This window comes from Ciona robusta, chromosome 9, assembly GCF_009617815.1.
Source record: "Ciona robusta chromosome 9, ASM961781v2".
NCBI classification, from domain to species: Eukaryota; Metazoa; Chordata; class Ascidiacea; order Phlebobranchia; family Cionidae; genus Ciona; species Ciona robusta.
The window spans coordinates 5659570-5683470 of NC_143243.1; the positions used below are offsets into that span (position 1 = coordinate 5659570).

General features: G+C 38.8%; 2 protein-coding genes across 4 annotated transcripts in view; one reads left to right on the forward strand and one right to left on the reverse strand.

The window, feature by feature from the left end:
* The window catches only part of LOC149731526 (sodium channel protein type 3 subunit alpha-like), a 28536-nt gene extending 7947 nt beyond the window's left edge, over positions 1-20589 (reverse strand). The window contains exons 1-30 of one of the 3 annotated variants that reach the window (XM_089885021.1): positions 20358-20589; positions 14941-15092; positions 14565-14717; positions 14048-14168; positions 13273-13366; positions 12791-12919; positions 12015-12142; positions 11578-11734; positions 11141-11312; positions 10222-10336; positions 9733-9790; positions 9524-9665; positions 9180-9302; positions 8113-8226; positions 7634-7819; positions 6502-6665; positions 6072-6226; positions 5584-5703; positions 5322-5473; positions 5077-5227; positions 4816-4916; positions 4538-4672; positions 4058-4231; positions 3499-3669; positions 2838-3008; positions 2259-2434; positions 1746-1986; positions 1581-1676; positions 1073-1175; positions 156-352 (exon numbers count right to left, since the gene is read on the reverse strand). In XM_089885021.1, the coding sequence (XP_089741147.1) occupies positions 156-352; positions 1073-1175; positions 1581-1676; positions 1746-1986; positions 2259-2434; positions 2838-3008; positions 3499-3669; positions 4058-4231; positions 4538-4672; positions 4816-4916; positions 5077-5227; positions 5322-5473; positions 5584-5703; positions 6072-6226; positions 6502-6665; positions 7634-7819; positions 8113-8226; positions 9180-9302; positions 9524-9665; positions 9733-9790; positions 10222-10336; positions 11141-11312; positions 11578-11734; positions 12015-12142; positions 12791-12919; positions 13273-13366; positions 14048-14168; positions 14565-14717; positions 14941-15057 (4116 nt within the window). In that variant the 5' untranslated portion in view covers positions 15058-15092; positions 20358-20589. Of the gene's footprint in view, positions 1-155; positions 353-1072; positions 1176-1580; positions 1677-1745; positions 1987-2258; positions 2435-2837; positions 3009-3498; positions 3670-4057; positions 4232-4537; positions 4673-4815; positions 4917-5076; positions 5228-5321; positions 5474-5583; positions 5704-6071; positions 6227-6501; positions 6666-7627; positions 7820-8112; positions 8227-9179; positions 9303-9523; positions 9666-9732; positions 9791-10221; positions 10337-11140; positions 11313-11577; positions 11735-12014; positions 12143-12790; positions 12920-13272; positions 13367-14047; positions 14169-14564; positions 14718-14940; positions 15093-20357 lie in introns of all 3 variants that reach the window. The other 2 variants (XM_089885020.1, XM_089885023.1) reach the window with 2 other exon arrangements.
* Positions 20590-22034: 1445 nt separating this feature from the next.
* Positions 22035-23813, forward strand: LOC149731528 (uncharacterized). The gene is made up of 6 exons (XM_089885041.1): positions 22035-22261; positions 22333-22453; positions 22534-22605; positions 22871-22978; positions 23334-23498; positions 23606-23813. Exons 1-3 carry the CDS (start codon positions 22094-22096, stop codon positions 22584-22586), a joined length of 342 nt encoding a protein of 113 aa, XP_089741167.1. The 5' UTR covers positions 22035-22093; the 3' UTR covers positions 22587-22605; positions 22871-22978; positions 23334-23498; positions 23606-23813.
* Positions 23814-23901: the final 88 nt, after the last annotated feature.

Sequence of the window (23901 nt, forward strand, 5' to 3'; positions counted from 1 at the left end):
TTTTAACTTATTGACGTTTGTATGGCGGGCAGAAACAGTCGTTATAACGAGAACGTTTTGCTATACACACATTGTGCCCGCTTTCGAGTTAACACATATGTAACTTTGTGGATTTTCTAGTCTATTACAAGTATGTAAATCTATTGAGTTCTTACCAGAGCCCCACTGCTTAGTAGAATCATCATAATAATGAACATCTCAAACCAGGTGTGCTCAACTATACGAAAGCAGATCTTCCGTGCATTCCACCACATTTTGTGAAATCCCTGGTCGGTGGGAGGATCACAGCAGAGGAAACGAGTGCGGCACTGGTCTGGCCAGCACGCAGAAGGCTCGTCAGCGTTTAGACCCTCTGAAAAGGTAAAAAAAAGTTGTGTGTTTTGTTTAGGTAGAAATATATGTAGTATGGTGGTGTAAGATGGTGTATTTTTTTTGGTTAGTAAACAAAAAATATTTACATAATTTTATTTATAACTGTTACTTTAAAACTCATGTATGCATTTAAAAAAAATGTATGCATTATTTTGGTCAAAGCAAGAAAAATTTGCGGGTTTTTATTTCATAAATGTTGCAAGAGTGCCCGCGTTCATGAGAATTTTTGTTCTGTTTTCAATCCGCCACTAATTATTCCTCACTGTCACTCTATGTATAGAGCTACCGGTGGCAACATTGGCACGAATCACATAGATATTTGTGGAGACCTCTTAACGGGGCTATATGAAGCCAAGTAATTTGATTAGGTACGTTTGAATAAATGCGTTATGAATTTAATACGTGCAGTCTAAAGGTGATAATAACTAGAAATTGAAATAACGTTCCCTAATCAGTACGCATTGAAATGTATCAAAAACTGTTTTTTTCCGCGTTGCGGGGCAGTCGTTATAACACAGTTTTGTTTCACACACCTTTTGCCCGCTTTTAGTTACCGCGTTTATGTTCCTTTATAAGCAAATATTTTCAGATTTTTTTTAAGTATTGCTGATAATTTAGACAGCCTATAAGGTACCACTGGGTTGGAGCAATTTGCCGTGACCTGCCCGAGGACACACACGTCCACAATTTTATAGTTCACCTGGTGGTTCGACTTCTTCCACAATATTTTGTTGCATTTTCTCATATTCACTGTTACTCATGCTTGAAGATGAACCGGAACTGACGTCGCTTTCGGTCGAACTCTGCGACAGAATATGTTAAACATGATGCGACCTGTTCTACTGTATGTGTGGATAATGGCTTTGGGGTGAGGACCTGAAATTAGGCCACACTTGGCCCATTTACCCCCAAATGTTGATGCAGACGCCAGTTTAAATTAAAATTCGAATTAAAAAGTGCTATAGTAAGTTGGGGGAAGATGGAACACTTTTTAACTCTATTTACTCGTCCTATTTAGTAGTAAACATAGAACATTCAAAGAATTATAAAACTGTATCCTTACGACTTTCCTGGACCGTTGTTAATTGTTTAAAACACGATCAGTATATTTGGGTGTTTTGTGTTAAAAGTGTCCCGTCTTCCTCCATCCTACTATATAACTAATACCCCTCTTTTAATGAAATGTATTAATACATTTGGTAACTTACATTTGTACAAATACTGGAGTTGTCTGAATCATTGTCTGAAGTATCTTGGTTTTCCAAATCCGATTCCAAGGCTGCGATTGGTACTTTTACGTTGTCCTATTTAAAACAATGAGATTCAAGTCAAAATTTGAAAACATCTTGAAAAATTGAGAAAAAAAATCTTACCGCATTTAAGAGGTTAAAATCGTTCTCCTGGTTCATTTGGTCATGCCTGTTGTCGAGTTTCGGAGACCCAGGTATTTCTGAACTGAACCCGGCTTTGATGTCTCCAGATCCCGCAGACTCTTTTTCTGGAGGGTCGATGTACACTGTGACCATGTCGTTCTGAATGACACTGCCGGATATTCCCGGAGATTTGATTTTCCCGTCGTTACTGAGAACTGCACTTGGCTCGCGAAGTTTCCGCCTGTTGAAAATGAAAACATTTTTTAGCTTTAAACCTAAACTGTACCTCTAAGATAAAAGCAACCAAAAACAGCATGTAAGTACCAAGTGCTACGAAATTTGTAAAAGACAAAATTCAAGTCCAACAAATTATAGTGTGTTGGGTATATAATTCGCCTTGATTGGCACCATCAGTCTCTCATTCAAATTAAACCATAAATCAACAGGTAACCTACAAAGCATGAGAAAATAGGTATCTTTTGCTTTTACTGGTCTAAACATTTCTTAGCTTACCTGCACGATTTAGCAAATGACAACCTCCATGTAGCTATTGTGGCGCGAGAAAATACAATCCACTTTTGTATTCGAATCTTCGACAGTTGGATCGCGTTGGGAGCTTCTTCCTCGTCTGTGGAGAAACTGTCGGCACTAAACGAGCTCAGTAACAGAGCAAGAAACAAGTTCAAAACCTGTTGTATAAAAAGATGGTCAAGAAAAAAAATTCACCCACTAAGTTACAAATAAGTGGTAACTCGTAAGCGGGCACGAGGTGTATGAAACAGAAAAGAGAAAACATAGAATAAGTGACATTCATTTAAGAAGTTACAAGTCAAAAATACCACGTTTAATTATATGATTGTGTTTACAAAAATGAACTAATAGTATAGGATGGAGGAAGACTGGACACCTCTAGCACATAACATCCAAATATCCTGATCGTGTTTTAAACAGTTAAAAATGGTCTATTGAAGTAATAAAGATAGAGTTTCATAATTCGAATGTTCTTTGTTTACTACCAAACGGGACGTGACAATAGAATAAAAAGATGCCACATCTTTCCCACTCTAGTATATGTTATACACCCAAACGTACCACTAAGTTGCCGACTACTTGTACCAGCATGAACATTGGGATACAAAGAGCTGAGATCTCCTCCCCATAATGCATACAGTCCCACATCGTCTCAATCCATTCCCCGCAAAGTATCCGAAAAACTATAAGAAAGGAATGCCCGAAGTCTTTCATGTGCCAGCGAAGTTCTCCCTGCGAATAAATTAATGTAATTTATTTATCATTCTGTTACTTCTGCTACAAGTTATAATGTGAATAATCTTTTAACGTCTGGTTTGAAAAAAACGTAGTGTATTTCCGACGTTTCGTCCGCCTTTCGGCAATACTTCAATAGAAAAAAATTTTTTTTTCACATAAACTACGTTTGAACTACCAGATGAGCCGTGGAAAAGTAACTTATTTATCTTCTCACGGCATGGCAGAGCTGCTTATACAAGTTGCCACATTATGTAACTTTGTTAGTGATTATTTATTGGGGGTGATTCATACTATGGCTGACAATTTATGCAACCCATATAAGCGACCACTAGGTTAAAGCAATTGTTAAGTATGTCTTGCCCAAGGATACACACGCCAGCAATCAGCGTGGAGCTTCGAACCCATAACCTCAGGATTTGTGGCAGGCGCGCCAACCACTATATAAAGTTTTAACCAATTTGTAAATCTATTAAAAATCTCGCACCTGAACCGCATTGTATTTCTCCCGAAACAGCTGCATACCAACCACTGCGAAAATAAACAGCAGGATAAACAGTATAAGGACAAGGTTTCCCAACGATCCCATTGAATTGCCAATGATTTTGATCAGCATGTTCAGTGTGGGCCAAGACTTCGCAAGCTTGAAGACTCGCATCTGGAAAATGAAAAACTTTCTATGAAAAATAATTTTTTCCAATATTTTATTTTTAGCGAGTACTTTGTTCTGCAAATAGTGGTTTGCTAAATCTTCCTTTTTCGGGCGTGAAACAGTAATATTTTGAGATCTATAGTACTGTGGGGTAGGGTGGGATACTGCAAGCAACTAAAACCCATATTTCCTAATCGTGTTTTGAGCTAATAATAACGCTCTTTCAGAGTGGCCAGGCTAAAGTTTTATATATATAACTACTTTTAGTTACTGTCCAATTGGGCGTAAAATGATAATGAAAACATGTCCCATTTTACTCCACTCCGCTATAAATATATATAGCGACGCATTGGTTTTTTCATTTGGGAGATGTTTAAGTTTTCTGTTTTCTTACCAAACGAAACGATCGAAGCACCGACAAGCCGTTTAGTCCTTGAAGAGGAAACTCAAGCAGAGAAGCTGCAACTATTATCGAATCAAAACAGTTCCACGTCTCTTGAAAGTAGTAGAAAGGCTGAAGTCCCACCATCTTAATGACCAGCTCGGCAGTGAAGATCGAGGTGAAGAACTGAAGAAAGGAAGAAATTATAGTTGTGTGGGGTAAGATGGGACACCTTAGCATCTAAATTCCAAAGTTTCTGACGCGGGCTACGGATATTCTTTGTTTACTACCAAATGGGATGAGAAAGTAGAATGAAAACCATCCTACCCACCCTCCTATATATAATAACATGTTTTCAGGAGAAAGTTTGCATGATTCAACGCTTTTGTTGTCTTTACGTTGTTTTTCTACCCCCGCAAATAAACAAACCAGTATTGTAACAGGCAAAATGCCAAAATAAAAACTAAAAAGATCAAAAGTAAACGTGCTTACAATATTGGCCAATTTGAGAACGTTATCCAAACTCTCTCCCATCGGGTATTGCTCAAGTGCAAGGAACGTGGTGTTCGCCACAATGCATATTGTGATAAACAAATCGAAGAAGGGATCGTCACATATGAATCGCATCTGCAAGATTGAAACGGACAATTACAATGATGTATTGGGAAAATTTTAGATGCTTCGTTTTTCATTGCTATAAGCTGTATAGAAACGTAGCCAAATTCCAGACCTTTATTCTGCAATATTTTGTGGGATCTGTTTGTACTTACGATTTTCTGGAATTTTGACCAACACCCACAACAGTTCCAAATACAGAACATGTCCGTGAAACGATACCAACAGTCACCGCATTTTCGCTGGTCTTCCATGCCTGTGAATGTATCAACGCTATTAGCTGCTTAGCCGGGCGAGGTTCTTACATGATGACATAATGCAGCGTGCGAATTTAACAAGATTAGGTAGACAAGAAGGGAGAACGAGAAACGACTTTTTACCGCACTTACATAACCCAGCAGTCGTGTATATTTTACCTGCGCTCATGATAGAAGCTTGGCTCATAGCTCGACGTTTCACTATGGCAAGTTCGGGCTCAGTAAGCAGATCGATGGAAGCAAGTCGGGAGCGCTGAAGGGATGGTTTCAAGGTATCCATGTGAATCAACTCCCCCTCGCAAGATGTGGACTGTATGAAAAAATGTGTTATTTCAAATCGAAAATGGTTGGAGGGTGTTTTGGAGTTAATGCGCCATTTCGCTAAAGTTAACGTTATTTATTACTATTAGATCTTCTTTTACATCGCTGTCGTGACGTGGCCGTTCGACGATCACGTCCGGTAGTGAAGTATTGTTGTTCATTGGGTTTCGATGCAGTAAAGATACAACTCCGTTCCTATCGACCATTGTTCCGTTGTTCGTGCTGCTGGAACGACCTGGACCGAAAGTGGATGAATTATAAATGAAGGATTTGTAAGCTACAGAGCGGGCCCGCAGTCTCTTCAAGCGTCATAACCGGTCCGAGTTTTAACATTAGGTTTCTTACTATTTCTATGTCCGTTCGTGTTGGCATGACGACAGTGTGGCGTAGTTAGTTTAGCGCTGACGTCATCGACGCTAAGACGGTCTGAGCTTTCGTCATCAGCGAAATCGGAGTCGTAGCATTCTGAGGTTGAAAACAGATTTTTTATTCAATGAAACGATTTGCTGTCACTATGGTGACGTCGTGGTTCGACAGCTGGAAGTTCGCGGGACTGAGCTCTAATTTGGCGAATTGTACAGACATCTATTAAACGCAATTACAAGACTACGCCACATAGAAAAATCCTTTCCCTGGAAGTAGAAAAATTCAGACGACTACAAGGAAAAAATGTCGTTTCGCTTTTTTATCGACTATTATAAAATATATATATATATATTTTTTTTTATTAATTCAAAAGTATCTTGAGCACAATTTTTAGAAACCAAAGCTGTACAGGTCTACAGTATAATGTGTAAAGCAGAAATTAAAAAAATAATGAAAAAAGTTCTCACTAGTTTCCAGAAGACTTCCATCGCTTCCTCTCTTGGAAGAGTCTTTCCTCCGAGCATGAATCTCATCTTCGTTGTCCTCCACAAACTCTTTCTTCATTACGGATGGGGAGAGACGGAGGTTGCGAATGGAAGCCCTGGGAGTCGAACCCGAACTCCTACAGATGAAATGAAGTTAAAGCAACAAAAATGCCAGCTCATACACCGGACCTTACACAGTGTTGTTAGTTATTCGAAACACGATCAGGAAATATGGGATTTCAGGTGCTAAATGTATCCAATCTAACCTCACAGTACTATATTGTATAGTTGGCCAAACATAACGATTTAAACATTTATCCATTCGCATATAGTAGATTAAGCATATAGTGAACTTATAGTTATTGTGATCGAAACAGAATTAAATATTAAAAAAGGACTTTTTTGTGAAAACCTTAGAATTGAATGTGGATGGTGGGGAGGAACGAGAGTGTCCTGATCCACGTTTCCTCCGTCTTTTGCTCTTTGTTGGTGGAGCTCAGTGATCGCTCTGTTGATAACATCTGGACTTGGGAGCGTAGCTGTAACTTTGGGTGGTCCATCACCGTTCATTCCAACCTAAAGTCATAGTATCGTGTTTCTGCTTTTTGCGGCCTTCTGATTCTATGAATATTCATGCAAAGTGTGACGGCACCGGTTTGCATTAACACCTTGCCGACGTGTAAATGACCGCCTGGTCCCACTTCCGTTTTGTGAGGCTGACGATTTCTCGCGAAAAGAGACAGTTTGATCTTCGCCTCAATAATTTATAAGCCAGGCACATTATACTTTTCCCGGTGAGCGAATAATCAGGTTGCCTTATCATGTATCCGCCGGTAATGCCTGCTTCTATCAACAGTGCTGCTGGATTATGCACGATGTCTGTACGGCTATTAAGCGTTCTGCCCTATATTACAGCGGTAATAAAATTAGCTCATGCGGTGAAAAACTCCATCGCTTTTTGTATGTTATAGGCCTACATATTAAGTAGGTTATTATCGGCGAAGATCTGTTTAACGATAAGCAGAAGGCAGTTTTGGACTTGGCGCAGTTCCTGTTGTTGGTAGCCGCTCGCGGTGTAAGCTGTGTGTATATTTAGTGCAATATATACAGCTGTATTTGAAGTAATTGCATAAGGGCGCAAGAATCACTCGAGGCGCTTTCGTTCCCATGAATATTTTATGCACGGCAAAGTGGTTTGCTTTGACGCTGTGGTAATTGGCCACTGCCTCGACACTTAATAAACCGACGAGTTTTGCAAAGAGCCGAAAATTGTCACTCGATGTTGCCCTTGAAAAGTCGACGCACGCGATTCGAAATGCTGATTTTACACCGCGTTAACTCACACAACATACCTTTTACACGCGTAATTAAATCTATACGGTATCGACAGTAACGTTAATAAAGTAGAAGTAAAATATGTATAACCGTTAACATATCAACGAAGTTTACATGCGAAATTCATTTCCCCGAAACAACGATGTTTCGGAGCAAAACCAAACAACCTGTAGACTATATTATAGAAAACAACAGTTTCGTACCCTCACCTCCACGGCGAGCCTCGATGCGGCTTGTCGAGCAGCTTCTTCTTTCTCTTTCTTTTCTTTGGTCGAGTTGCCTAGCAACCATCGGTTCTGCTTCCTCCGGATCGAAGAGTGTCGAGAGGAATCTTTCAGGGAGCGAGGAGAGGACGGAGAGGAACAAGTCGGAGTTCCTGGCGTCACGTGACTGGCCTAGAAGCAAACAGGTCGATACAAGCTTTGCTGTAAAAGTCATTCGCGGCGGTTCGTTTCGTGTGCGTTATTGGGGTTGTTTGAAAACAAAAGTTTTTTTTACTTCACTTGAAACTCATTTTTCTCTATAAACTTTGTTTATGCAGTTTATAAAGGACTGTATATCGATAGTGTAAAGTAGTGAAAGAATATTGTTTATAACGTTTGTGTGATTGAGAACTGCGTCAGGTATATATTTTTCTTGGTATACTGAAGTGGGCAAAAGAGCGGTCACATAGTTTTACTGTACACACCCTTCGACTTTGAAGTCTGCTCTCCGCCTTGTTAACCACCATCAAGATGTTCTCAAGCTCTTCTTTCTTCTTTTGCATCTGAGCTTTCTTCCGTTCCTCCTCCGCCGCCACGATCTTGGGAGAAAAAGTTTTATTTTTAAATTATTTTTTAAACTTTTTGGAGGGAATTTGAAAATCGGATTTTTGAAAGCGGTATAAGTATAAGCATAGTAGCAAAATTAGACTAGTTGACGGTTTTGTGAATGAATGAATGTAAGTTATATATACTCGCATGACGTAGCAACGGCAGTTTTAAACACAATACGAGTGTCCGGACATATTCGATTCGTTGTATATCGAGAGCAACGCTCTGATGTATTTCCATGTTATTATTATTAAGTTCCATTGTAGTTATGAGCCAGACATGTACAGGTTATGTTTTTGCTCATTTTCGTTTGAGATTTTAGGATAAACAGTCGAAAATAAAACAAGATTTTTTCCGATAATGGTCTATTCAAACTCGAATGTTTTACGCTGGAGTTTTTGCTTTCGCTTTTGGTCATCATCCTGATGCGAACTTCAAATCGGTTTTCCAGGGCGAAAATATTGAATTCCTTTTACGTTCGCATCGCTAGGCAGGGAAACTATTTGTTTGCACTCGGCCGCCGCCAAGCTAGTTTAATATGTGTCACTGCACGTTCGTCTCGGGCACTTATATCAATAAAAATTGGGACAAGAACAAAGTGAAGCGAGGGACGGACGGCTAATTTAACTTGTTCTAGTCGAAGCTGTCGAGACCACTCTGGGGTACGAGAGTTTAGCTCGCAATATTCCCGTATATCGATCCCAGTGAATCATAGACGGTGTATCGACCGTCAGCTCCTGCACTGTAGGATTCGAATTTGCAGCTACAACAATAAGACTCAAAATTGAGCCGCTTGTTTGTCTTCATATTTTTAAAATCGTCTGATTCCTTTTGCGATTGTATAGCGATTTACATGTGCTTATAAATCGCAGCAGTTTACAGAGGAATATTCGTGGAATCGACCTTTGCAAGTATGATGATGTTAATTGAAACATTGTCTCACCTGGTGCTGCTCGTCGTACGCCATCGCCACCACGGCCAGAATTAAGTTGACAAGATAAAACGACCCGAGAAAGATAACCAGCATGAAGAATATGAGATAAACCTGTCCGTTGGCCCGAAGTGTCTGCGATACATTATTTATAGCGAGTTCATTTTGCACTCGACCCTCGCAATGCATATTCCACATTTCAATTATCCGGGAGTCATTTACTTGGCCACGCATGCGTGTACTGGGACAATTAGCGCAACAGAGACTGAAAACGTCAGCTAATCTCTTAAGGCAGGAAAACCATATGGGCCTATTGTAACTGAAAAGCGTTAGACACCATTGTAACAAACGCTTACCAGCTGATAGAGATTTTCCCAATAGTCTTGTGCCATGAGCCGGAAAAGAGACAGAAACGCCCATAAAAAGTTATCAAAGCTTGTGTAGTTATAATTTGGATTAATTCCAGCACGGTAGCAGGTATAACCGTCCCAACAGTGGCTGTAAATGAATAAATTAGTTACAGATTTCATATTGTATGCTGGGTCGATTAAAAGATACCACATACCCGGTTCCTGATCCATTTCCACAGAGCCATGGGCTTTCCATTACATAACAGTGATTACCTGGATTACAATGCATATGGAAATCAGTTTAAGTCAAATATATGTAACGAAAGTGCATATATAGTTCTGTGGGGTAAGATGGGATACTGTATAAGCACATAGATTCCGTTCTGGATCGTGTTTAAAACAACCAACGACACTTTTTAGACTAAGTTTGTACAAACAAATGTAACGACAAAAGTGAGTGAAAATATGTCCCATCTTACCCCACCATACCATAAAAATTATCCGAGAAAAAATATCCCAAAACATCTGAGATTAGGCACAGCTTTGTGATAACTAACGCCGTACATGCTTGGACTGGTATAACTATATACAAGTTGTCTTGCTGTGACTTGATGCAAATGAAAAAACAAACGGTTTCAATCAGAAAAAAGTTTTTAAAAAGTTGTGCCGTTATAAACAGATTCAAGAACCAAACATTTACTTACATTCGTCTGTCGTCCATGACTCAAAGCTTTCGTTAAACCAAGCTCCTGTGTGGTTCTCACATTTCTCGGCCGGGTTCGGTTCGCAAGGCATTGGCAGAGAGACGAGGGAGCCGTTCTAAGTAATAAAGACCAGCTGTTACGACATCGGTAATACCAAACTAGTAACAACCTGTCTCGGTATTTGCCTAAATTTTAAAACACTTTTATGCTTTCTGGTATGTACGGTTTTCGTTTCACGTTTTTTTTTACAATATTTTGTGAACGGAAGTTAAAGTAATAATTACCCAGTGAGGAATAAAAAACAAACGGAAAGAAGTTTGTCTGTAGGAATATTGTCTACCTGCCATGATTTGCCCTAAAAGTGTAGTTTTATAGTTTTTACGGTTAACCGCGTTTTGAAATTTCTTTGAAAATTGGCCGCATTGACATCAAATAAATATTAGCTGATCATGTGCACAGGGAAAACCGTCGCTCGCGTCTTGGTTGATCAATACAAAGATTTAAGGGATGAGTCGCTTCCAATTAAGATTGGCTGTAACTTCGGAAAACGCATGGCTGTATTGATCGGCCTCGAAACAAGGCTTGGTTATTAAAGCGGACACGCTATACTACATAGTGGGTGGACCCTTATATAAAATATTAGTTTTTGTGAAATGTTTAAGACACAAACAAACCCGCTAAACCGGCGTTAGAGTCGCGTGGCGTATTTTGTTGCGCATGTCAAACAAATAATGTTTAATTTTTTCAGGTGATGGTAATACTTTTACACGCCGACTTTAAATTTGTTGTCTATTCCTGCAAAATTAGTTACCGCAAACTAAGTGATAAAATAAAAAATATTTTTAAAACTTTATGTTATAAACCGTGATATTTCCATACAGCAATATTTATATAAAAACACTAATAAAACAAAACTTACCAAATGCAGGGACGAATTAAACTTTCCATACGGAATTAACTCTCCGTCTGTTGTGTTAAACATAAACTGGGATTCCAACATCTCAGGCGGGATGTCATAGTTTCGGACAAAGGGCTCCGTTAAGTTAGTGTAGTTCTGTGTATTCCATGCCCGCATTAGAGTTTCGTTATAGCTGGAAACAATACAAAAAACAAAAACGTTAAGACTAAGTTACATGGTAGGGTGGGGTAAGATAGGACATAATTTCCTGCAGAATTTTATAACCGTAGCCACGCGACTGTAAAAAGGCGTTGGTAATTGTTAAAAATGCGATTGGGGAATATGGGATTTAGGTGTTAACACTATTCCATCTTACTCCAAAGAAATATAGTTATATCAAAGACACCATGCTTTTAAATACTATACTAAACGTGAATTGGTGGTAAAATCATCCATACCTTGGCGGCCATGTTTTAATGCATTTTTGTCGCAAGCTTCCCATGAACAGTTGAAGTCCTATCAGTGCAAAAACAGAGAGACAGAAAAGCGTAAGAATCATCACGTCCTTTAGCGCCTTGACTGACTCAATTAAAGCGGAGACGATGGCCTTTAATCCTGAATTTAAAATTAGGTATAGTGTCATTTATAGTTTACGCTACGTCGAAATGAGATAATAATATATATGTGTTAGGTAGCAAATTCGTGCATGGCGCTTAAATTTAACACAATGATGTAAAAGTGGTTTAAACATGCTGAAATGGCATTATTTTGCAAGATTTTGGGGATCTAGGATTTAGGCCAGAATTGGCTCATTACTTCTACTGAAATGTTTAACTATAAACAAATTTATAACATGAATATTTTTTATAACATGAAAAAATGCTGTTTTTTAAACCTGGAATGGCTGAGATGGCTTTTAATGCACGCAACACACGAAACGCACGAAGTGCTGCCATGCCCGGAATCTTCTGCGCTGATCCGCCGCTGCTGGTTGCCATGGCAGCCATGACGATATCCAAGTAACTAATAACGCCAAATGTAGGTTAGTGTGGGGCCAGAAAATTATGAAAGTATTTTGGTCGCAAGAGATTAGTAGCAAGAGATTAGTGGCAAAAGTAAGAGGTCAGTGGAAATTAGGCAGCATGCAGAAAAGCAGTTAGGAAGTGAAAGTCTAGTTAAGGATATTTGAGAAGCCTGAAATAGCAGAGAAAAGCAAATCGAAAGTGAAATGAACATCAGCATGTTAGATCAAGGGGAGAAAGTAAAGCATTGAACCTGCATGGGAAGAGATGGTTTTTAGCGCTCTAATAACTCGGAAAGCACGGAGTACAGTTAGGTTATCGATTCCCACAGAGAAGGCAATCAATATTTCCGATATAAATCTAAAGAAGAACAAAATAGCGGAAAGTTTTGACTGAAAATTGGGCAGAAAAGCTGGCCGGTGACCCGGACTATGAAAATTAAAGGTTAAGGCCGACAAGAAGTTACATTTGGCAGCCCCCATTTACCGCATTTCGAATCAATACTGAAAGCTTTATTAAACAGAATATACTAGCGAAATTGTATCCACTTGGTTAATCTCTGCTAGTCTTGGGGTAGTGAAGAAACTCTAGCAAGGGTTAGTTGGTTTATATTCATTCACACGTTATTCATTAAAAGCTCGGCACTTACGCTGCGAAAATAACGCTCACGTCCAACAAATTCCAAGGGTCTCGCATGTACGTGAAGCTGGAGAAAATAAATCCACGAGAAAGAAGTTTGACAATCATCTCGAAAGTGTAAATGCCCAAGAAGACACGCCTGTTAATGCAAGCAATAATTCGTACAGTATTAAATACGACACGTATAAAACACCACTTTTATAGGACTTGTATTCATTATGAATATAACATTATTTATCACCCAAGAAAACCAGCTTGCTAAATTAGACTCGAAATTGTTCACCATAATTTAAAAAGCATAATACTAATGATATAACGCTACCAATAAACGACATTCGCGTTGGATTTAAAGTAAGTGCGTTTCTAAAACCGTAAATGCCACCCGCTGTGTGATATATCGGCCGTTTTGACTCTGCTTATAAATACTCAGTAAGCCGAAAGCCATGAGACAGGGCAATAATGAATTTGAAAGATCATTTGGTATGTACTTACTCTACGTAGTCGTTGACCCAGTCTTTGTCTGTTGTGTCCATGGTCATGAAAATGCAGTTGACCAGAATGGTTACCATGATTATGCTATTAAATAATGTGCGATAAAAAGTTAAGGAAATTGTCAAATTTTGGTACAATAGCGTATTAAATTTACGTTGGTATGTATGTGTGGTAGGCTATGTGGTATATAGTAAGTTGGGGTAAAATAGTTCATGTTTCTGTTATTTTTATCCTCCCATTTGGTACTAAACAAAGAATATTTACAGAAATATATAACCATATCCTCACGACTCTATAAGAGCATTATTAATTGTCAAAAACACAGTCAAGAAATATGGGATATTATGTGTAACCATCTTACCCCACAGTCATATATGTATTTGTCTTTATAGAAAGTACCGGTAAATATGGTTTGGGTATTCCTAAAGATTATAGGGTTCCAAGCTGTATCAGCTGTAATATAACTATGTTAACCATACAATGTACCCGCCCTTTAATTGTATTACAAATTTGGATGTTAATTTTCGCCATATGGTATTGTAGGGCAGGGGAAGATGGGACGTCCTTTCGTTATGTTTTCTTTACTCGTTGGATAGTAAACAAAGCACATTCAAAGAATTATAAAACTGTATCCTCTCGACTTCCATGTAGGTTGTTGTTAATTGTTTAAAACATAATCAGGATATTTGGATATCATGCGCTAAAGATGTCCCATCTTTCCCCACCCTACTATATGTATTACTATAGTACTATAATACAGTTTGTGGCAAAGGATATGAATGCACTAAGACACGACTGGCAATTCTTCGCATTATATTGAGTGCTCCAAAGAGGTAAAGTGCCCGCGTTGCACTGAACCGGTAGATGACATAATTCTGATCCAGGATAATAAATGTCTGAAAAAAAAAGAAAAGCGATTTACAACTTTTTTGTGGCACTGTACCGGTTTCTGGTGACGTTGGGGAGAGATTGTGACGTCACATATAGAATTGTGACGCACGCGACCTCCATGGGTCATCTATTATTCATTGGATTTTATTTGCGCCCGCGTAATTATATAGCGAAGTTAAGTGGTGTCTATTCTTGAGCGTTCTGTGTAGAAAACTGTAATCCGGTAAATCAACACGAATAGCGACGCCGCATTCTTTAGAGTTTAGAGCATCAGATATAATATGCCGAAAATAACCGCTTCTAAAATAAGATCACAAAACAAACGTTTAAATAACTTTAGACTCTCGTACACCTGGCCGACCTCAGCAAAACACAAACATATATATACACGTCATATTTACGTTTTTGTCGTCATAGTAGGGGTCTGGATCAACCAGAGGCCGGCATTTGTAATTGTCGGGAACATCTCCTTGTAAATACTCCGGGAGAGTCTTTCCCTGCTCCAAGTCTGGGTTCGCCTTCGAGTCTTTGGAGTATTCCTCGGCCTCTTCCTCCTGCGATTACGTCATAGAACGTCACGTCATAATTCGGCTTCAGAATCAATACAGAGGATATAGATTTCTAATGCACTGCCCGTTTTAGCGCACGGATCCATATAAAATTACTCGGTTTGGCTAATAAAAGTTTAAACAGGCCCTTTGATTAGATTGAAAAGGATCGCTCGCGCCGAGACGACTAGCGTCCACAGAAAGGGCGGCTATTACGCATATAATCGACCTTGAACGTCTTTTTCCGACGCTTGTCATTGGCCAGCAAAATCCGCCGCTCCTGTTCTTGAATTTGACGTGACGTCAGAAGGGTAAACTGTACTTCCAGCAGCGTCAGCGTCGACATTATTGCGACGTCATCAGGTGACGTTAGCTAACAACCTGTCAATCAAAAACTGTGTTAGAATATCAAACAACCAATTAGGAAACGCGTATGTTCCACGTTAAAAGGTTTCTACTAAAAAACGACTTTCGACTGATGTTTTCAGCCCACACTGATGTTTTGTTTCAGAGTACTTGTACTAACGCTTTGAATGCTAGGCCATTAACAGACCAGTCCGGAATCTATTTATTCTAACTTTACTAGTTTCGGAGATGTGCCATTAGTGCACTCGATTAGTCGTTCATGAAAATTTTATTACTCCCCCCCCTCATCCCCTTAAGAAAGAAAAAGAAAATGTGCCAAGCCCGCTTAGCCATGCAGCTTTAACAGCAGCGCATTCGAGGTTACTCAAACCCAGCATCTCAATCACCCCACTCTCAATTTGCTTCCTTTTCTGGTGGTTAATTTACCATGCCTATATAGTCCTTTTAGTAGGACGCTTGCAATGGCGTATATTATAATCCTTATACACCAAATGTTTCATAGTATCTAACGTGCTCTTCTTTACATAACATGCCTATACTTAAATAACCCTAATGATATTTTTCCTGCAAAAGAATATAGAGCACATAGTTACTAAAAACACAATACCACGTTCCTAAAGACTATTCATAACGCTTCAACTCAGATTATGTTCTGACTCGACAGATATACGGCGAAAATCCCACGCAAACCATTCACAGAAAATGCGTCAATTTATAAGATTCCTTGTTAAATGTATTTTACTTTTACATGCACGTTTGACCTTCTTATGGTTTTAATGCAGCGTAGTTTCCCTTGGAGAACTGGGTCACTACCTTAGTCACACGCATAATTAAAACAAAAGACTGACATTCGAATTAAGTGGGAAAGCCCGATTTCTCACTTTTTTGAGCCTTAAAATAAAGGCCAACCGTGTAAAAGTGAGTCACTGCTTAAAAACATTTGAATTAAACCAATAGCTTCAACTGAATTCACTTGAATGGGCATGCACTACCCAGTCGATGTGCTTCTAATGTAACTGAAATATTTATAAATTCGACACGCAAGAGTGGACGCACGTGACCAAGAGTTGCGTCACTATGAATGCAGATGTTCGGGTAGTCTAATGGGATTTTTAGGCACAATAGGGTGGGGTAGAATAGACATTTTTGTTTCTACTTGTCTTACTTAGTAGTAAACAAAGAATATTTGCAGAATTATACAACGGTGATCACGCGACTCTAAAACAGCGTTGGTAATTGTTTAAAAACACGTTTATAGGAAATGGGATTTAGGTGCTGACGGTATTCCATCTTACCCCACAGCATCATACAGTTTTATAGTTTTGTAAGTTATTGATTGTAAAAAGTCTCAGCAAAAGTGGAGAGATAAAAGAACAAAAACAAGCCACGAAAATAAACTATACGTTTCATTATGCCCCATCTCAGAAAATATACATAGACCATACTATCAAAACAGCTGTGACATTTGCAAAAGCGCATATAATTTCTAGGTTAGGTAACTTATGTTGCTGTGAAAAGTCTTATAAGCAATGCCTTACATGCAAAATTGATGACGACCGTTCGCTTTAGGAGCTAACATTTTGCCTGGGTTTCATGAAATTTATTGAACTGTTATAAATTATAGATTGTGCAAATTTCGACCAAGTGACCTTTGCGGTTATGAAGTGTACAGCAGTGTAAGATGTTACGAGAAACTATATTCTATACCGGAACGACAGATGGAGCGGTGAATTTGGCTAAAAAACTTCCAAAAAATATGGTATAGTACTGGGGGTGAGATGGGATACCGTTAGCACCAAAATCCCATGTTTTCCGATTGTGTTTTAAACAAACAACAATGTTTACTTAGAGTCGCGTGATTACATAATTTGGAAATATTCTTTGTTTACTATCAACAAGGACGAGAAAAAAGAATAAAAACATGTCCCATCTTACCCCACCCTGTTACAGGTGTTAAGTAGAAAAACATCAAAAGTGCTCCGTTATAACGAAATTAAACGCAAAGGTGCCTAATAATGAACACATACCGCTGCCAAATTACCTATCCTACCAAGTCAATTACCCATCCCAATCTAATGAGCATACTTCACAGTACGACCGAAGACAGATAAAGCGTCGATTCTAAAATCTCGTGCCAAAACATCTATTCGATTTGATGTGATTAGGTGCGGTGACCGGCCGTGTCGCAAAGGGGCTTACACACGCAATGCATCAGAGCAAGTTCTAAACTTGAAACGAATTAAGCCGTTTGTGGCCTAGCATATGTCAAATGTGAAAGCAACGAAACAGCTAAGTTATAAAACTCAAAGTCGATGGCAGCGGCGCATGAACAGATCCGGTATATCTCATTATGACGTAATAGAAGGAATCCCTTGTGGAATTCGTAGGTGGCGCGAATGCAGTTAACGTGTAATTACTTATGGAATGATTTATTATCTCACACACTGCTTGCTTTGCTGGTGCTACACAAACATAAATCTAAGTTCCCTTTTATAAACTTTATGCAATGTAATTTCCTGGTCACTAAAACAAAATAAACCTAATTGTGTTTTATCAAAACAATCAAACTTAAAATATTTAATTTAACTTTCATATTTGGTCTGACTCTGATCTCATTTACTAAGCAACTAACGATACATTTCCAGTAACATTTGCCTTTTGCATAAGCAAGTCCCCCAGCATGACCATATAAGTCAAAAATAATACTCGCTGATAAGTATCTATACCTATACCAATATACTCTTCACTTGCACATGTTTGTAGTCACAACTGTTGCAACAAACCCTTTTACGTTGATTGACCAATGCAGTGTTCAGTCTCCTGCGTTCGGTCCTACTTAACAAGCTTACCTGACCGGAGAAAGTATATATGACTCGGGTCACCTGGTAAGCTTCGGATATCACTGTACAGTTGCGTTGCCACTAGAAGCTAAGAGCGAACTGGCCACGCTAATGCATTATAGACAAGACTAATTAGTTTATGAGTTTAGGCCAAGCAAGCGAGCAGCGAAGAATAATTACGACTGCGCGCAGAACGGATAAAAATAAGCAAGTGCAGCACACTGCGCTGGCAGCACCCGGGCGACCATAAAGTAACCGCCATAAACATCAACAGGGCCATGTTTTAACGATATGAATGGCCGGCCAGCATATGTCACGCGTAGAATTCCACTATCCCGTCAAGTGTGAGCTTTTTGAAACGGGCGGAAAGCGAGGCCATGACGTAATGCTGATTATATGACGTCATTTTATGGTCAAAGGCTACGCGAGAGCATAAGCGCGACAATTTCCTGGCTTGTAGGGAACTTTAGTGACGGCCCGATTATGAAAATCGATGGGAATTCAATTCGTACGTTTTTGGCGAAAAAGCTTTCGGCGTAGAAAGCGATATCTCATTTTTGGCATCAACGCAACGAGTAGCCCACCTGCTGTTGCAGGAGTTCGGTAAAAGTGGTCTTTTCAAATCGACTCGAAATTAAGAACTGTTCGTTTTAGGACAGTAATGAAATGGTGGCCGAACTACCTGCGACTTTCGGCCCTGCTATCCCCTGGGATTGAGCAAGATGCGGACTACCTAAATAATTAATATCCGTATCGTCTCCTACTCCTGCTGCCACTCTTCTCCTCTAGCTTGCTCCCAGGAGAAGCGAAATAATTAGCCGGGTCACGTCCTGTCCTCTGTTCATCTTCAGGCCCACGTGACTCACCCTTGTGACGTCACACCGCCAAATATCAAAGGAAGAGAGAGGGCTGGTAATTGGACAGCTAATTCACATCCGTCCGTGCCTACTACGAGGCGAATGCGATCAATAAAGCATCGACCGATGTGAACATATCTCGGTCCGAAAACTTTTTGAAAGATTGCGAAAGCGACGAAACTTTATAGAATAAAAAAATCCGTCGGAAAATTTTCCTCGCAGGCCGATTCATGTTATGTGGCGAAAAGACTGATTTCTCGGTTTGATATTTTATGTGGCGATGCGGCGAGCATAGACGTGGCAGCTGCCGGATTTCTCGTCCCAGCGCGCCTAACTGGGTTGAATTCAATATGACAAAAATGAATAGGCACTGACGCACTTAATCAACCGCACTGAATTGGGATGATTTCCAGCTCGGTCGTTACCAAGACCACCTGCTGCGAAAACGCCCGCAGTCTCTGCTTACTAATTATCGCACGAACGGGAAGCTTAAAAATGAAACTTTAAAAACTTTAACAGTAGTTCAGCACCTTCTGGATTTGTTTTTATGAAAGTTGTTTTGCACCTACAGCGTTATAACATTAAACAATGCATATGTGCTACCGACCAGGTTTAAATTCTTTTAAATTACGCAATTCATGCAACTCCTACCCAAGAACACGTTTTGGAAATATATTTTCTTCAATAACTTCACAGTAGTGGCTAACTGAACACAAAAGGTGCTGCCTTTTTATATTTTTTTATAAATTGCTGCCATGCTGGACCAATCCTATGCGCACGTTTCTGCAATCAACAAACTTTCGAACTGTTTAAACAAATGATAACTTAACCTGCTCTAAAAGGACTCGACGGACATGTCTCGGGTCAGAGAACTGCCTGGACACAAAAAGAACAAAAGACAGATAGGAGGTAGAAACGAAAACGGCACCAGGCAATCGGGCTTATAAATTATTTACTCTCCGTCTGCTGATGCTGGCCGGGAGACAGGGCGGGTTCGTAACACATTTTTCTAAGCGCAACCGCACGTCGACTATTATAGGAAAACGCTGCATTTCTATATCTAACTGGATGAACAAATGAACAATTTTTAAAACTTGAAACATTTTCACTTTAATTGTAAATTTCGTAGTTTTTCAATCGGCAGTTTTTTTTATCGCATAAATAATATAAACTAGGTTACACTCGTATAATTTTCCAGTAAAAAAACACAAAACTTGGGCGTTTATAAACCACAAAGCGCTTAACCGCATAGCACGTACGCTTGTATAAGATGCAGATATTACACCATCGATAGCGCGATGATGCTAAAACTTGATTAACCGAAATATACTGTTGGAAATAACACAGTAACCTTTCAGTATTCGAAAACTTTTTGGGAGTATTTTGCACGGTTACACAGGTTATTCATAACGAACCCAAAAATTAAATTTAGTTTTAAATATTGGTTTGCAAAAACAAAAACTATGTTAAAATTTTGTTCTAAAAATAACAAAAGAAAACAACAAATAAATTTATATAATAAAACTAAAAATTGTAAAACTTTTTGTTATAAAAAAACGGCCCATCAAATATACCAAACTTACCTGAGCTGTTGCAATTTCCCGCTTTTAATTCTGTTTAGTCAAAAATCCAGTGACTGCAGTATTCAATTTATAACATAACTTGTTAGCAAAACAACAATAAAACCCTAATCTAAAACTGCGACAGTACCAATCTGTAAAATTAGCTTTATACACTATTCGAATTAAATCTTCTTAAAATGAACTTCTTATCTGTATATCATTAGATATTTTATTCTGATGTAAAAACTGCTCGTCTTATACTTGCACCTGTGAAATAAGAGATATAAACAGCTGGATGTCACAAGCAAATCCGAAATAATCGTTAATGCGCAGAGCTGCGCTGTCAACGGTAAAGCGACGTTGGCGAAACGAAGAGAAAGGCGGGGCCGTCTTGTTCTAATAAGATGCCGAAACAAAGTTATCGGGAAAGGAGAACTGATGGGGTGATTGGTAAGCATTGCCAAATGCCAGCAGTTTTTATCGACTGCAGTTTCCCAATGCTTAACATTGGTTTCTGGTGCAGCGATAAAATTCCACGAAATATTATAATTTTATTTTAATCGATTATTTTTCTGAATATAGTAAGGGTGTTCGCTATTTTTCCTTAGTACATTGTTGGGGCTCAAAATTGCTTTAAAATTACTGAATTCATTCGCTTTCCAATTTAACGTTGTACAATTTTCAAATGATTTTCCTTTACAAATTAATATAAACGTCGTTCTTACGAAATACGACTGCCTTTAGCAGCGCTAGCAGTTCAATATAGAACAATATCGACAAACATGCACAGACGGGGAAAATCAATACCAGTCTTTGTCGATTAAGTTAATCTCCGCTCTTAATATCCTGTCAAAGCGTGTACTTGTTATCCTTTGCTATTGCGCTGTGTTATAATTTAGCGTCATCGTTATAGAGCTTAAGGTACGCCAGGTTTATACAACATCGCACTTTTCCTTGTTAGTAGCTTTGAAAACGATTCTCCACACGTTTTTGGTTCTTAATAATTGATAGCAGCACCATTAAGCCGAACGTCTGGGCTCACTGAAAGAAATTGTTTGAAAGCGCCCTGTAAATGAAGTAATTTAATGTCGGTCATGCGGTAATTCGTTTGCATATAGACGCGAAAGAACGTTTTAGGATGGTATAGGAATGACAGCTGATGGAAAGGGTAAGATGAAATACCAATTTTCAATGACGTAACCATTTAGATCTGCTGCGACACCGTGCGGAACAAAATACATCTTGAAACACCCCAATGCTGTATGGAAGGTTTTTCTAATTTTGGGTTTTTCTAACGACTCTAAAAGACCGTTTAAACACGATTAGGAAAATGGAATACTATGGGCTTTTTGGAACCTATTTTATCAATGTCGATTAAAACTGCTCCATTTTGTGAATGTGTAATGTAGTGTTATTTTACAACCAATTCCAAGTTGTTATTCGTCGATTTCATTTACCGTCAATCTATTGTAACTACTTCCTCAATAAAAGACGTCATTCGGTAACGGGCCAACTTTCACTTGTTTTTCGTTCAATGCTGATTCAACTGATGTGTTTTTAATTACTATTCTGCATTTAACACTACTATTATTTATAAAGCAGCTATATAGAAATGTATCATTTCTAAGTTTATTTCGTCAAGATTAGGAGTGTATCTTTATCATAGTTTAAGTTGGAACTTTATGGTTGTTTATGATTTGCCACTAAATACGGTATTTAAATGCAGCAGATTTCTTTGATTTTGACCTATACTTAGAATGCGTATGTTTGTAGTACTTGCATTGCTTTTGACAGTTGTATATGCCCAGTCGTCTCATATCAGCTGGTCCGATGCTTTCAGAGCTTACTCGACAGAAATGGAGATAGAGGGTTATTGTAAAAGAACTCTGGACATGATTTTTCGCGGTGTGGAAGCACCCATACGGGTAAAATAAATCAGTTTGTTTATCTGTCCTCTCTAAGTCAAGTTTATAATACTATATATATTTCTATACAGACAGGAAGTATTGTTAACGTGGATATTTGCGAGTACTGCGTGTGTACAGGGGACGGTTCGTTCAGATGCTGCCTTAACATTATACGAATGCTGGTAGAGATTATTTTGAACCCGAGGCTGGGTAAGAAAATACGAAATGTTCACTTGAAATAAACATCGACATGTTTACTTAAAATTAAAAAAACAAATAATTTCCAACAGGGAAGAACATGCACCTTATGCAGTTGTTCTTCCATCGAAACCGACATAACTGATCACCAGCGACAATGTGCTGTACGTACATGCGTTTCTAACTGTGCTGTAGTTTTAGTAGTACTGTGAAGTAAGATGGGATCCGGTTAGCTGCACCTAAAACCCATATTTCCTGTTCGTGTTTTTAACAATTAACAGTGCTATTTTCGAGTCGCGGGTATACGGTTATATAATTCTATAAAAAATCTTGTTGATGACCAAATGAGACGAAAAGAGAAAATAAAGCATCCTATCCCACCCACTATAGATTGTAGCCTTTCACGCCATACTAACCACCACTTTGCAGATACAACATAATCAAACACCAGATCCAAATTGCTACAGGTTTGGACTGAAGTCTTGCGTGGGATCGTTATGCATGCACCCCGTAATGCAAAAACCAGCGTGCATTGCGGTAATAATAAAACTTAACATTAAAATGAATATTTGGTTTTCTAGACTTAAATGTCATGTAGTTCAGTAGGTTAGTCGTATACACATTTTGTTTTCCATGTGAAATGTATAAACTCCGTCGCAAAGCCATGTAGATAATAGGTTCCAGGCTCGTCGCTGCAACCGTTGTCCTTTGGCAAGACACTTAACGGCGATTGCTCCAACCCAGTGGTCAGTAATGGGTTGTCCAAATTATTAGCCATACACAAAAAATCTTCCAAAAAAATAATCACCCACAAAGTAACATATATATACATGGTAACTCGTAAGCTGACACGAGGTGTGTTAACACAAGTAAATTATTTTATGATAAACAGACGGAAATAGGACCAGGTGGTTGCTGTGATATCTGCACTACTGAAGGGTGTTTCTTGCAGTGGCATGAAAACGAAAATACTTTCAGACAAGTCGGCCATTGGAAAGGTTTCCAAAATTTGTCCGGCAAGATAATTAGTCTCGAGCTGGGTATGAGCATTAGAAAGGTAATCGATATAAAATTCGTCTCACTTCCGTAATTCCAGCAAAATAGTTATAAATATGTAGTAGAATGATTCGTTATTTTAACTTCACGTATTCTACTTTTGCACAGGGCTGTGTTGCAGTTCACTGCCAGAAAGCACCCGATGGTTTGGCATCGCAATTACGACTTGAAAATACGTGTAACTGAAGAGGTGTCAAGTTTTGATGTAGCATGTAACATTTTAAACCAATTACAATCGTGTACACTAGGCCCTTAAACAAAACACGCGTACTTTTTGCAGTAATTGATAACTTAATAAAAGTATATATGCCTCAGAGTCTGTATTTTTGCTGTAGCCTAAGTGTAAGCTTTTATTTCTGTAGAAGCGTATCGTTTAGATACCAAGATCGACATATTTCTAATTA